Genomic DNA, 15,949 nt, shown 5'->3' with positions numbered 1-15,949 from the left:
TTTTTTTTGTTACAACTAAGTAATACTGTTTGCGTAAACCCTATTTTACAATAGTGTTAGCATTAAAAAGTGTAATTAAAATATATAATATAAATAATACTTATCAATTATATTTTTAAGTTTTAAAAAAGAAAGAAAAAACTTTAAAAAAAAAAATCCATTTAAGAAAACTATCTAACTCATATTGTGATTTGTTTCTATGAAGAATAGATATACATAGAAATTGTATTTATTAAAAAAAAATTGGTATTCTTAATGGAAAGAATGTTTGCCCAAATCAAACGACAGTACGATAGTACTACTAATCCTAAAAAAAAAACTAATCCTAAAAAATATCTAAAGTTGGTGTTTCTGTAACTTTTTTTTTTCAGTTTTTCTCCCTTCATTTTTAATTTTCTCTAATTTGATCCCTGGATTTTTTTTTTTTTATGTTTTCTATTTTTTTTCTATTTCTGTTCAATTACCCTATTACTTTGAATATGACACCTTTAAGATCGAAAGGAAAGACATTTTACTCTATGAATCATAAGAGTGAAACGGACACTCATAAGTATAATCTTTAAAACTAGATACGAGAACACAAATCTATATATTATATAATTATAAATTATATAAATTGACAATAAAAATTTATGTATATAAATATGTTTCATATTATTTTTTTAGTAGAAATATGTTTTTCATGATTGGTTCAAAAAGATTTGTTTTTTATTTTCATAATCATAATAAAAATTTATACAATAAGTTTGAGTTTTTATAAAATTAATGTATTTTTTCTTTTTTAAAATTATGTTAAAACCGTACTAGAATTGTCGAAAATTTAACAAATACTTTTTGAATTGAATACTTTATAAATATGTGTCCTACAAGTGTCATACGAATATCCGACACCGACACGCCATTTAAAAAATAATTAAGGAATATGAATTACTTAAAAAAAAATCAAGGACATAAAGGATGGATAATTAAAATTTAAGAGAATAAAATTGTGGTAAAAATTGTTACGGACCAAAATTGCGAATTTTGAAAAATTATAAGGATAAAAATTTAATCAAGAAAAATATTTATTATAAGCATTGTAAATAGATTTAAAATATTTATATCAAAAAATTTAATTAATAAATAGTCAACCATATTAGTGCTATTTATCATACAATTTATGCAGATATTTTAAAATTAGTTTCAAACTAAAAGAAAAGTACAGAGAACTTTAATAGTCGTTGTTTGAGATTTTAATTCTGTAATAGTGATTTAATTTAATTTAATCAAATTTAACATTAATAAAAAATAATTTATTTTGATTATTGATATTTTTACTATACACAACTTTAAAATAGAGAGTAAATAATTAAAATATTTATACTGTTGGAGATCCATATCGAGATTAAAATCTTTCCTAGTATATAAGTGGATGCAAACCTCATCTCATTGAGTCAGTTCTATGAGATTGAATTAGGCTTAAAGCCCGCACAAAGCAGTAGTATTATCAGAATTTTAAATAGCAAAATTCAGATGTTATTGGTTAGAATTAGATTTTAAATCTATAACTTTACTAATACTTTTTTTAATTTTATTTTAGTATGCTGTTATGAGTAACAACAATTTCATTTAAGATTTGTTTTCTGTCCATATTTTATTAAAAAAATGAATGGTATATACCCTCCTCGTTCAATATTAATAAAATTATTAGTTAATTTTAATTAATAATGTAAAAAATCAATTTAATATCTGGAGATTAAATTGAAGAAAGAAAAATGATCAGTTAAGCTGAGATTTTTTTTTTATTCAGAGATATCAGGAACCTTTTAATTATATTTACTAAGAAAAGATATGAACGTTTGAACAAAAACGAAAAGTCAAGAGTGACTAAAGGAAAAATGTGAGAAGAAAAGTTCTAATGAGTTCTCCTTCTATAAAACATTTTCTTTAGCTTTTATCTCTCCACCATGAGATTAATGCGAAGGTCATCACTGTTGCAGGAGAGAGAAAGTTGAAGGAGATGACCCAAATTCTTTATATAGTCCATTTTACCGGTAGTGGTTTCACAAATTGGAAATGTTGTCTCTGAACCATGAATCAAGATCTCCCAATGCCAGAGACATGTGTTAGCACATAGGATCTATCATCAACCAAACCACTCATTCTAATCTTCACTTCCAAAAATTCACCCTCTGAAAACCTAGGTGGTGTTTTTCAACACACTCACACTGTGACATCACACCAATTCCATTATACACCTCCATAAGACAAAACAAAACCACCCCAAATCCTTTTTTCTGCCCACATTCAAATGGAACGTGCACGGAGGCTAGCAAATAGGGCAATTCTACAGAGGCTGGTTTCTTCCACGAAGGATCATTCCCATTCACGACGTCTGTCACGTGTTTCTGATTCCTTTGCAAGAGCTAAACAAGAGAAGTTGATCGGAAACAACAGACACCATGCATGCAATGTAAGATCTCGATCCATTTCAGTGGAAGCACTGAAGCCCAGCGACACGTTCCCTCGGCGTCACAACTCTGCCACCTCAGATGAACTAATCAACATGGCCCAGACATGCGGCTTCTCTGATCTCAACTCCCTCATCGATGCCACCATTCCCATATCCATCCGTCGGAAAGAAATGTCGTTCAACACCTTTGACGAGGGACTGACAGAGGCCGAAATGATGTTGCACATGAAGAGCTTAGAAGCGAAGAACAAATGCTTCAAGTCCTACATCGGGATGGGGTACTACGACATGCACGTGCCAACCGTGATCTTGCGGAACATCATGGAGAACCCTGCGTGGTACACTCAGTACACTCCCTACCAGGCTGAGATATCTCAGGGTCGTCTCGAGTCCCTCATGAATTACCAAACCATGGTCGCAGATCTCACTGCTCTTCCAATGTCCAACGCTTCGTTGCTCGATGAAGGCACTGCGGCTGCTGAAGCAATGTGGATGTGTAGCAACATTCACAAGGGGAAGAGGAAGACCTTTGTCATAGCCAACAATTGTCACCCTCAAACTATTGATATTTGCATGACTAGAGCAACTGGTTTCGGGATTAAGGTTGTTGCTGTGGATGTTAAGGATGTGGATTACGGATCCGGTGATGTTTGTGGAGTTCTTGTTCAGTATCCGGGGACTGAGGGTGAGGTTTTGGACTATGGGGAGTTTGTTAAGGAGGCTCATTCACATGGAGTTAAGGTTGTTATGGCGACTGATTTGTTGGCTCTGACTATGTTGAAGCCTCCCGGGGAACTTGAGGTGGATATTGTTGTTGGGTCTACTCAGAGATTTGGGGTTCCAATGGGTTATGGGGGTCCACATGCTGCGTTCCTGGCCACGTCACAAGAGTATAAAAGGATGATGCCTGGAAGGATCATTGGGATCAGTGTTGATTCTTGTGGAAAGTCAGCTTTGAGAATGGCCTTGCAAACTAGGGAGCAGCATATCCGCAGGGACAAGGCCACCAGCAACATTTGCACTGCTCAGGTAACACCCTCGTTCTTCATCCTGATTTGGTTTAATCAAATTATTTGAGTTTGGAGAAATATAAACTTAGACTCCATTCTGGAGTGTACAGTATGAGAGAAATTGGAAGAAAATGAACATGTAAAGTGAGAAAATGGCACATATGATAACTGATAGAGCGGGAAAGAAAGAGATAAAAATGAAATAGAAGATAGAATGACGAGATGGAAGAGATATTCAACTTAAACCATGTTTTAGGATGAATTTAAGTGGTGAGAAGAAAAGAAAAAAGATTAATGGAGAAATTGACATATATGAACCATATGATAAGTGGTGTGGTGCCACAGAAAAGGAAAAAATGAAGAAGTTATAAATGGAGTTAAAACCAGATGGCAGAGAAAGTGAGTTAATGCTTATAACATCTCATGGCCTTATTTTATTATTCGTGGTGGCTTGTGGAGGGCAAATAACTGCTAACGATTTTTCATTTCTAAATTTTCACATTCTATTACCATTTATATTCATTTTCATTTGAATAACTTTCTAGGAATAGACAAGTGTCCTTCCATTAATGCATTTTCTGGGCCGTGTTTCGTTCTTGCTTTAGAAAGCTGATTTTGTTTGATCATTATTGTTTCTACTCAGGCATTACTTGCCAACATGGCTGCTATGTATGCTGTGTATCATGGACCTGAAGGACTTAAAACCATTGCCCAAAGGGTTCATGGTCTTGCTGGGGTGTTTGCCCTGGGATTGAAGAAACTTGGTACAGAAGTTCAGGACCTTCCCTTCTTTGACACGGTGAAAATTAAGACCGCCAATGCTCAAGCAATTGCTGATGTTGCTCGCAAAAGTGAAATAAATTTGCGGGTTGTTGATGGGAACATTGTGAGTGTTACTTTTTATTGCATCAAATAAACTGAGTTTGTTTTCATTTCTTAGGATTACTGAGCTTGGTGCTTTTCAGATCACTGTTGCCTTTGATGAAACAACAACCTTGGAGGATGTTGATAACCTTTTCAAAGTTTTTTCTAATGGCAAGCATGTAAGCTTTGTGGCGTATGCAATGTTCATAATTGTCAATTTTATCATTACTTATTACTATAACAACGTCTAAAATATTAATTAATTATGCAGGTATCCTTTACAGCTGCCTCTCTTGCACCAGAAGTTCAGAATGCACTTCCTTCTGGACTAATTAGGAAGAGTCCTTATCTAACACACCCTATCTTTAACATGTATATCCCTTTGAGCATAAGTTCAATTCAAGCGATTATATTGTGGAAGCTTACGTGAATTCCATTTTCCCTTAAATAGGTACCACACTGAGCATGAAATGCTCAGGTACATTCATAGGCTACAATCGAAAGATCTTTCATTGTGCCATAGTATGATCCCACTGGGATCTTGTACAATGAAGTTGAATGCAACCACTGAAATGATGCCTGTGACATGGCCTAAGTTTGCTAACATTCACCCTTTTGCACCAATTGAACAGGCTCAAGGTTATCAGGTATGTGCAAGGTTAAATGTAATAAAAGTTATTTAATTTAAGCAAAATACAGGATATTAATTTTTCTGTGTCTAAACAAGCAAATTTGGTATCAGGAAATGTTCAAGAATTTGGGTAACATGTTGTGTGAAATCACTGGGTTTGACTCCTTCTCTTTGCAACCTAATGCGGGTGCCGCTGGAGAATACGCTGGATTGATGGTTATTCGTGCATATCATTTGGTATGGTGACTTTAGTCATCATTATGAACATGTTTGCAACCTAATGTGATTTACTTTTAGATATAGAAGTTCTTCGCTTGTTATTTAATTCTAAAAATTATACTTCATTGAGAATAAATTACCTCAATTCTATGTTTCGTGTGGTTCCTTTGCTGCATGAAGTGTCTTCCATTACATGATGCGTACTTATTTTACTAGTTGGAAAAACTGTAGGCAAGAGGAGACCACCACCGCAATGTTTGCATTATACCTGTCTCAGCACATGGCACAAATCCTGCCAGTGCTGCTATGTGTGGAATGAAAATTGTATCAATAGGAACTGATGCCAAGGGAAACATCAATATTGAAGAGTTGAGGAAGGCTGCTAAAACACATAAGGACAAATTATCTACACTGATGGTACAACTTTTGAATTTTACTTGCTCTGTTCGGATTAACTTTGAGGTTGGAGGAACATCTTTGCCAAATTTGTATTTAATATTCATTTGTGTTGGTTTTCTTATAAATCATAGGTAACATATCCTTCAACTCATGGTGTTTACGAAGAAGGAATTGATGAGATATGCAAGATTATTCATGATAACGGAGGACAAGTATATATGGATGGAGCTAACATGAATGCACAGGTTTGTTTTTATGCACATCTTTGCATTCTAAGTAAATATCTTCAATCATGTTACCATGCAAGATTAGGCACTAGGCAAACCAGTGGTTTTGTTGTTGTGTATTATCATTTTGGTCTGCAATTTAATATTTTGAGTAATTTTCAAAATGAGGTTAGTTATCAAGTTGTATTTGGTAATTTGGTTCGTGTTTACAGGTGGGACTTACAAGCCCTGGTTGGATTGGAGCAGATGTTTGTCATCTGAATCTCCACAAGACATTTTGCATCCCTCATGGAGGAGGTGGCCCTGGAATGGGTCCTATTGGAGTAAAGAAACACTTGGCACCATTTTTACCTTCACATCCAGTGGTAATATTTTTTGTTCTGTGTAACATTATATATGACGTGCATAAATGATTTTAGACAGATACTCGTTAGAAAGAACATTGTTCTCAAAGAAAAAAAATCATCTTTAACTTCCATAAGCTTGAACTAAGATCCTTGTAAAAAGTGTACACTTGTGTAACTTTGTTGCACTTTTTCTTTGTAATCAATGATTTGTTACATATGTAAAGGTTCCCACTGGTGGCATTCCAGCCCCTGACAAGACACAACCAGTTGGTACCATTTCTGCAGCACCATGGGGCTCAGCTCTGATATTGCCTATCTCATACTCTTACATAGCCATGATGGGTTCCAAAGGACTCACCGAAGCGTCAAAAACGGCCATTTTGAAGGCAAACTATATGGCAAAACGATTGGAGGTTTGTGCAACGTCATAGTTGCATGCGTTTCTTTTTACATTGCAACTTAATTATACTTGTAAGTTTTACAGACTCATTACCCTGTTCTTTTCCGTGGAGCGAATGGAACTGTTGCTCATGAATTCATCATTGACTTAAGAGGCTTTAAGGTAGGTCCAATTCGTCATGGTGAATGTTTTCTCAACCAATTAGAATTATTCATTATGTACTTAATAGCAAACTATTGTTATGGTAGAACTCTACTGGGATAGAACCTGAGGATGTTGCAAAGCGGCTTATAGACTATGGCTTTCATGGACCAACAATGTCATTTCCTGTGCCTGGCACACTTATGATTGAACCAACTGAAAGTGAAAGCAAGGTATGTTTACATAGGAAACTAGTGGCCTCTCTTTTTCTGCTTTCTATCATCTAATTTTTTATTCAATTCAACTAAACTTCATTGCAGGCTGAGTTAGACAGGTTTTGTGATGCTCTTATTTCCATTCGGCAAGAAATTGCTGAGATTGAGAATGGAAAGGCTGACATCAACAACAACGTACTAAAGGTATGAGTTTGGTTTTTACAACTTTATTAAATAAAAAGTGTTAACAATTGTGCATCACTGGATTCATATTTATTTACAATTTCAATTTAGCTAATAAACTTTTGAGTGATTATCTAGAATATTTTATGCAGGGTGCCCCTCACCCACCATCACTGCTCATGGGAGATGCATGGACCAAACCTTACTCTCGAGAATATGCAGCCTTCCCAGCTTCCTGGCTTCGTGTTTCCAAGTTCTGGCCTTCCACTGGTATGACATCATTTCCATAATTAACCTACCAAATTATCCTTTATTGTGAGGCGATTCTCTAAATTTGTGAGCAATTTTTCTCTTTAATCCTTAAAATTCTCACCGTATATGAAGGGGGTACTAATTGATTCTAAATGTAATTAAACTGTGTATATAAGTACATACCTTTTCTAATTCTGACTTAGTGAATTTGCAGCTTCTGCAATTGTGTTTGACAATTAGAGTAGTGAATATAAAATGTTGTTGGGTGTATCAGGACGTATTGATAATGTGTACGGTGACCGGAACTTGGTTTGCACCCTTCCCCCAGAATGAAAGGTTGTTGAAGAACAAGGTACCAAGTAGTTTATTTATACAATGTATATAAACTCTTCCTATCATACTGTAACTTTCATTAAGTAATGCCTCTGTACTTACTTTTTCCCTTCCCAGCAAACCTGTTCAAAAGCTTCAATTTAAGTTTTTAAATAATTGAAGATTAGAATAAATAATTGTTATTTAAGTACTTTCATTTCCGAATATATATAATTTGTCTTTTATCCTCATATGGCATCTGTTTTTCATTCTGAAATAACTTTTATATGTGCTGGTAACTTTAGACATTCTAGAATAACTGAATTTGTGGAAGAAAACTTTATTAAGGATTTAAAATAAAAAAGTTAAAAGTAAAAACTTGGACGGACACATGTATCGGACATCGACATTCGCACCGACATTCGTAGTATATGTATCGTTAAAGTGTCTAATTCAAAAAATATTTATTGAATATCTAACAATTCTAGCACGATCTCAACACAATTTTAAAAAAGACAAATACATTCATTTTTAAAAAAATTAAAATTATTGCATACATATAAATGTATTTATTGTTAATTTATATAATCCATTTGTATCCTATATTTTGGATATTATAAGTTTTGGGTCAGTATTTGTGCTGCATAAGGATGGTTATGGATTTTTCATTTCAGAAAATTCACTCCAAATCCAAAAGTCAAATATTATTATTTTTATAAAATTTTTCATGTTAGGCATCATTATGCAAATTGACATCTCAGCTAGGTTGAGACAATCATTTGTCATCACATAAAAAAAGTATTATTATTAAAAAAAGAAAAAAAAATATGGGACGACTAGACCAAAATCCATATGTTAACCGAAACGATACATAGGTAGACTATACTTATTCATAAAGAATTTTAAAAACAGACTAGATGGAAGCCTATTATAGCAATGAAATTATTATTTATGAATAAATTCTAAATTAGCCAACTTATTAGCACACCGTAAACGCAGTACAAACTAAGGTAGAATCACATTCAAGCCAAATATTAATAAGTCTCATCTTTTGAGTTTTCTACATATTAGCACATAGTAAACGCAGCACAAACCAAGGCAGAATCACATTCAAGTCAAACATTAGTAAGTCTCATCTTTTGAGCTTCCTCCATAGCATGTATAACTTCATAAAACTCAGCAAACATAATAGTTTAAACTTAAGGAACACAAAGAAAGTATCAATAAACTCCCTCATACTCCCACGGAAAATACCTCCACAAGTAGCAAAACTAGGATATCCCTAGCAAGCCCATCAGTGTTAATTTTAACCCAGCCTGGTGAAGGAAACTCTCATCTAACAGAAGAGGACGAAGAACTTTACCACTACGAGTATTAATACAAAAAAAACTTAATCACGTTGAAGTTCAACATATCATTCTTCATTGAAGCTTTATATGAATTTCCTACTAAACAAGTTAAATATTTAATTATCAAAATAGCCCTAGAAACCTCAATTTTATCCTGAAATTTAGCATAATTCATCATATGTCATATCATCCAAATAGAAAAAGTTATCACAACAAGTTTAATCAATTTAATCAAAGAACTATCATCACTCTTAATAAAAGAAATAAGATCTTCCTTATTAGAGAAATGAGAAGTAAAAAAAAATTGTCGAACCCAACTCCAAATATGCAAAGCATTAGAACATTCAAAAAATAAATGTTGAATAGCGTACACATAGAACATATATGCAAACCTTTTTTTTACCTTTATTCTGAATATGTTGATATCTAGGAAGCATCTAAATTCAAATATTTGATCAGACTTTAAATTCAAATCCATAATTTTTACAAAAATAACTTGGATTTTTATAATCAAAATCTAAATATTTAAATTAGATTTCAAATTTTAAATCTATATATTTTTATAAAAAAAATTGAAATCCAATCTAAATCCATATTTTTATAAAAAGTAACATAATAATAATATGTCAAATTATTTAATATTAAAAAAATATAATAAAAATATAATTTAATAATATCAAAAAATAGTATTAAACAGAAAGAGTTATTGAACTTTAATTAATGAAGTTCTTTGTGCACACATCCTTTCTAATTCACTCCCTCCCTTCCTCACAAATCCTCACCGCAATCCAAACACAACATTAGTTTTTCTAAGAGGTTGTTTAGATTGAGGGATGATAGAATGAATTTGTGATGATAGTTTATTGAAATTTGTGAGTGATGTGATGATATTTAGAAAAAATTTATAAAACATTTTAAATGTGTAAAATGTAAGTTAATAAATTTACTCTTATTAAAAAATATTTTAATAATGGGTTATGGTATATTTTTTTTTTGTATGTTTGAGTTAATTATTTTTTCTAATATATAATATTCAAAATTAATCTTATTTTGTAATAAAAAATAATTTTGTGTTAAATTAAAATAAATTTATTAAATATATTAAAATTTATGAAAATAATATTTATTATTATATATATTTTTTATTTTATATAACTATATATTGTTCATATTATAATTTATTTTATTATTTTTATTATTTATAATTATATGTTATTATTAATAATATAATTAAATATTTTTAAATTATTAAATAAATTTATCTAATATTTAGTTTTATATTTTTTCTATGTAATTATATTAATAATTATAATAATAATAAAATAATTAATATTATTAATATTTTAAGAATATTAACGTAAAATACTTCTATCCTATCCTATGTTGTATGGACATCCTCCTAAACAACCATTCTGATCCAAACAATACAAAAATGTATTTATTAGTTTTAATCTTCTCATGTTTCAACTTATATTTTTTTAGTTTTATCGATAATTAAATTTAATTTAACATTAAAAATGAAAATACTAATTAATATAATCTAATTATAAAGAATATTTTAATCATCCTAATTTGAAATCTTTTTTAGTATTTTAATTAACTTTCTAACTATAAACATTAACTAATTGTATTTAATAATAAAGATTAAAAATAATCATTAAAGAATGCTGAATCCTAAACCAACTAATATTTCTACTGTAACTACAAAATTTACGGTTAATATTGTATTCGTTAATTATCCCAAAGTTATAAAATGTAAGATTGGTAGGAACGCAAGCAAAAATTTGGAGATTCTGCTAGACCTTTTAGACATTTATTTGACAGATTCCATGTAAAATAATGATAAGATGAATCTATTAATTAAGCGAAGATACCACTAAGTGAGAAACGATATTTATATTAAAAAATTGTATTTTTTAATTTCTAAAATTTGTTTAACCAAAATAAAAATCTAAAAATAGATAAAATATAAATCAAAATAAAATTTGAATTTAAATAAAGGGATTTTTAATGGATTCGATGAGTTTAAAAATAAAATGAAGCAGGGTCAATTAAATTTTCTGTTTACCCTTAATTAAAATAGACAAAATTTGGTGAGGTTGAAAAAGGAATTTGGAGAAGATGTAAATTGGTAAATTTAATTACCCAAGTTCACAATAAAAAAAGGAATATGGGAATCACAATTATCTAAATAAAATAAAAACGTAAACCCTTCATTACTATCTTTATTTTGGGAGTTTCTTCGCTAACTCTCTTTAGCTTTCAACTGATAAACCTATCAAATAACCTTAGTTAGGTACCCAAATAAATTTAAAAGGTAGAAAAATAATAATAAAATAGCAAAATCAAAGTTAGCCAATAACCTAAAAGTAACATCGCAAATCTCCATTTTATAATTCGAAAGAAAAGTCATATTTTTTTTGCTTTTACGCCACTTAACAAGATTTTGTAGAATAGCAAAATAATCGATATCTAACTCTAAAATCCTTTTATATTATTTTTGAGATGATATGCATCAAACTTCATGTAACTTTTTTCTTAATACGTTGTCAACCAATAAATATTTACTTATATTTCAAATAATATATTATTTGTCAAAAATAAAGTAGCATAAACTCAGTACTATGTTTCCAGTTTCTAAATGCATTTTTATAAACTTACAGTACAGGTATTATTATTTTTTTAATCCAGTGGTTGGTTACTTAATTTTTTTTATTTTATAAAACGTTATTCAGGGCCAGCTTGTTTTTTTTTTTTTAAATATGGTACTAAATAGAAGAAAAATAATTATTTCAGAATTAATTTAAAAAAAAATCATGGGACATCACAATTTAAGTAGTGGATATCAGAAAAGCTCAACATCTTTGTTTCTCAAGACAATATTTTTTGTCCTTAGAAAAGAAATACTCTAAAGATAAAAGTATTTTCTTTTATTTTATATTTTAATTATATTTATGTGAATGTATATAACCTTATTTCGACTGTATAGAATAAAATTAGAATCATGAAATTGATTTGATTATCAAATTTTTTATTTTAAAAACATAACCCTAGTCAAATGTCTAAACATATCATTTTAGACAGAGTATATTTATTAATTTTTTTTATTTCAGTTAGTAAAATAAGAGTGGAACTAAAAAATATATTCTAGAAGCTAAAAAAATATCTTGAATAATTTTAATAACATATTTATGGTAATTATAAATACTAAACAAATACTATTATAAATACAATTATACTTAATTGGATGGATTGTTTGATCTGAAATTCAATATATTATATTACTCGGTATTATGTTTAAACTCGGTATCATGTTTAAAGTCCTCTAAGTGACTTGTAAATAAGAAGTTTGAATTGATAAAAAAAGTAGATAATTCATAGATAAGTAAAATATGAGACATTAACTTAAAAACAACGCATGAGCTATAGCTCCAAAGGCGTGGGAGTTGCAAGTTTAAGTTCTAAATCTGGGGCTGCCATGTCAAGAGTGCAATGAGTTGAAGTTGAAGTTGACGAGGAAGGGACATGGAACAGGGTGGAACGGTGTTGTCTTTTAAGAAAGGTATTCTGAGATTGTCGGAGAAAATACTTTTGTGCATGACTTGCCACTTGCACAGGTGTTCTTGTTTTCACAAAACTTTTAGATATGTCTCTCCAGTTTCCCTTCCCCAGCTTCTGAAGCCCTACAAGAAACACCCTGTGCTCCTCCTCTGTCCATGCCACACCTCACCATTCCATAAACAACAAATAAGATATTCCATATACAAGATTTCATTTTTATATTTTTATTTTAAATTTTAGTAAATGGGATATTTTTAAATTAAATAAGACAAATCGTCACTTTATTAAAAATATAAAACGAATATCATTTTATTATAAACATAAAAAAGTGATTATTTATTTAAAAACTATAAATAATGTAAATGGTACTTTGTTAAAATGATTAGAGTGAATAATATGTACTTTAAAACTACAATGATTGTGAGTATATATTGAGCGTAACCTCAAAAGGAAATAATACAATTTCCTTTTTACTTTTTAAAATTTTAACTTAAATTAAAAAAGTTTTTTAATGTAGCTATTAAAAAAAATATTGTTTTAAAATTCAACTTAATTATAATTTCATATTTTTAAAGTACTAAAAATAATTTTAAATATTATTTTTATTTAAAAGTCTCAATTTTTTTCTTTATGTTTTTCGACCAAATAATTCATTTTACCTTATAGTTTTGTCTTTTTGGACTTTTAATAAAAAACGAGGGAAAATTATAATTTTGAGACTATTAAGTTATTATTCATTTTCTAATATAATATTATATATAGCATACCATAAATTCCTATAAAGTTATTTACATATACCAAGTTTATTTGCATGTGATATTTAACTAAAGGAGTGATGCAATAATATTCAAGTAAGTGTAAATTTTAACTTCACGCAAAGCTAAATCCATTTTCTAGTAAGAATAATAACATTGTTATTTTATAAAATCTTAAATAACATTAAAATTTGATAACAATGATTTTAAAGATTTATGAGTGTTTTTCGCCTGAAACAAATGGGAAAAAAGACACCTAATTAGACCCTTAATTTATTGGAATCCATGACAGATGAAGAAAAAGATTCAAGTGAGAAAAAGAACCTTTTTTTGTATCTTGAAATTTTGATAGGAGGCTCTTGGCACTGAGTAAGTAAGCATCTGAATGTTCATTTTGATGAAGCAGGGAAGGAGATGAAGAGAACAAGTAGTTGGCGCTGAAACATGGTTTGATGGCAGAATAAGAAGGTGAAGAAAAAGAAACAGTAGAGGATGATGAAGAAGAAGAAGAAGAAGAAAGGAGAAGTTGCACTCCAAAGAGCTTCAGGTATCCGTAACCGAGGGGAGTTTTACAAGTCCTTGAATTGTGACCTAAGTTGCCACAATATGAACATTTTCTGGGTATTCCCATTTCTCAGCTCACAGAGAATATCCGTTGCATATCAAATATTATTAACCCACGCACCTAGTACCTAATGGAGACCAGAAACACACACACGCGCATATATAGAGTCAGAAAGCAAGACATAGAAAGGCATAGGAAACGATACATGTATTTGTATTGTGCGGTCTTTGGTGGCGCTATTGTTAACGTTCAAAGTGGGAGCAAAAAGGTTTAATATTGGGGTAAAAAAATAGCGATTGAGAACACAGTTTTTTGTTGGGACCCTTCCAACCCAAGGTTTTGCAGTGTAAACCAAAAACAGAAAGAAATCCAAACACTCTCTTTCGACTATAATTGGACAGCCTTATGAAAAGCTTCTCCTTAATTAATACATAATCAAACTATCTTTTCAAGTGGCACGTTAGGAGTGCGGATCAACAGAATTATTCTTCCTTCCATGCCTGCACTGCATCACCTGTCACCTGGGAATAGTGTTTTCCTGCATTAAAATATTAAGAATTAAATTTTAAACTTAAACTTTACAAAATCGGTATCTAAGATCAGGTTTATATCTATATATCATCAAGAATTTATAACTCATAAATAATAACTAAATGAAAACTTCATGGTTTTATAATATTAAGTAAGGTTTAATCATTCAGAGTTTATCTTAATAAGAGTTTATTGGGTTTATTGTATCCGTTATGAAATCACTATCAGATCACTCATAAATATCTAGTATTATGCATGAGTTCACCACCTCAATATAAATATGTACAATGTGTTAGAAATTTTACATTAATTTTTTTATATAAAAAGTTTTCATGCTACTTACATTTCAACTGACACCTCAAGTAACAACAATCATTTGTCATCATATGAAAAAAATATTATTAAAAAAAGAAAATATAAAAATATGAGGAACTAAACCAAAATTTATATGTTAATAAAAACTATACATAGGTAGGTTATACCTATTAATAAAGAATTATAATAACAGACTAGATGAAAGTCTATTATACCACTGAAATGATTCTCTATGAATAAATCCTAAATTAGTCAACTTATCAGCACACGCATTCCTTTCACTTCACGAAAAATATGAGTAACCCTAAACCTGATTTTTCCACCGTAATTAAGATAAGTATTTCATCCATTACGAAGCATCTAAGGAACATTTGTCCTAGTAGTAAACGTAACACAAACCAAGGTAGAATCACATTTCAGCCCGACATTAATAACACCAAACTTTTCGGCCAAAGAAATTTTACATTAATTAATAATAAAATCAATTCATATTATATAATGAAAAAAAATATTATTTTGAAAACGGATTTTATAAAATTGAATTAAAAATCTACTTCTTAAAATAAAATACAATGATACCGGTGTATCAGATTTATTAGTAAGTTACTTTATTTTAATGTTTTTGAATATCTTCTTCTCATTATTTTCTTTATCGATTCATATTGGATATGTTTGATAAGTCATTAAAAGGATTTTAGCTTTTTAGATTTATAATTTTAATGTAAGTATTTTACAAAATTTACAATTTAAATCTTTAAATTTTTTTCTGTAATTATAGTTTCTTAAGTTTTAATTTATTTAATTTTAAAAAAAAGGCTACCATTAAAATTAACCGATTAGATGGGTTTAACTTAATAGCTTAAAAATTAAAATTAAAATATAAAACAAATACGTTTATTTTATGAATGAATTTTCAAATTATGGAAGCATGACATAGCTTTCTTGGACAAGTTATTAAAGACATGTATAATGACATCGAAAATGAAATAAAAAAATAAATAAAGTTACATTGTTCCTGACCATGTGAAGTGTGGTTTATGTACGACCGAATTAGATCACGGCTTTAAAAGAAAGGAGATGCAATTAGTCCCTTTAAAATAAGAGTTAAAACCTAGTTTTGGATCCAATAATGTATTTTAATAGTGGATTTGAGAGTGGAGAAAGCAAAAATACTATTTATATTTGGATCCTTTGAAAGAAAAGGGAGATAAAGAAAGTGGA

The 15,949-nt window shown here is 29.9% G+C and overlaps 2 protein-coding genes across 2 annotated transcripts; one reads left to right on the top strand and one right to left on the bottom strand.

Moving 5' to 3' along the window:
• Positions 1-1,840: 1,840 nt before the first annotated feature.
• LOC137822827 (glycine dehydrogenase (decarboxylating), mitochondrial) lies at positions 1,841-7,863 on the top strand. Its single transcript, XM_068627829.1, has 15 exons — positions 1,841-3,481; positions 4,106-4,348; positions 4,428-4,505; positions 4,598-4,698; positions 4,778-4,973; positions 5,069-5,194; positions 5,408-5,593; positions 5,707-5,820; positions 6,015-6,167; positions 6,374-6,562; positions 6,634-6,711; positions 6,798-6,923; positions 7,011-7,109; positions 7,241-7,358; positions 7,615-7,863. Exons 1-15 carry the CDS (start codon positions 2,291-2,293, stop codon positions 7,671-7,673), a joined length of 3,057 nt encoding a protein of 1,018 aa, XP_068483930.1. The 5' UTR covers positions 1,841-2,290; the 3' UTR covers positions 7,674-7,863.
• A 4,498-nt stretch (positions 7,864-12,361) lies between these two features.
• Positions 12,362-14,021, bottom strand: LOC137821302 (transcription factor MYBS3-like). Its single transcript, XM_090295575.1, has 2 exons — positions 13,642-14,021; positions 12,362-12,726 (listed from the first exon to the last, which is right to left on the bottom strand). Exons 1-2 carry the CDS (start codon positions 13,946-13,948, stop codon positions 12,425-12,427), a joined length of 609 nt encoding a protein of 202 aa, XP_090151701.1. The 5' UTR covers positions 13,949-14,021; the 3' UTR covers positions 12,362-12,424.
• Between the last annotated feature and the right edge of the window lie 1,928 nt (positions 14,022-15,949).

This window comes from Phaseolus vulgaris, chromosome 9 (assembly GCF_051622355.1).
Source record: "Phaseolus vulgaris cultivar YP4 chromosome 9, ASM5162235v1, whole genome shotgun sequence".
Classification (NCBI taxonomy): Eukaryota; Viridiplantae; Streptophyta; class Magnoliopsida; order Fabales; family Fabaceae; genus Phaseolus; species Phaseolus vulgaris.
This window is presented reverse-complemented; position numbering and strand designations above follow the sequence as displayed.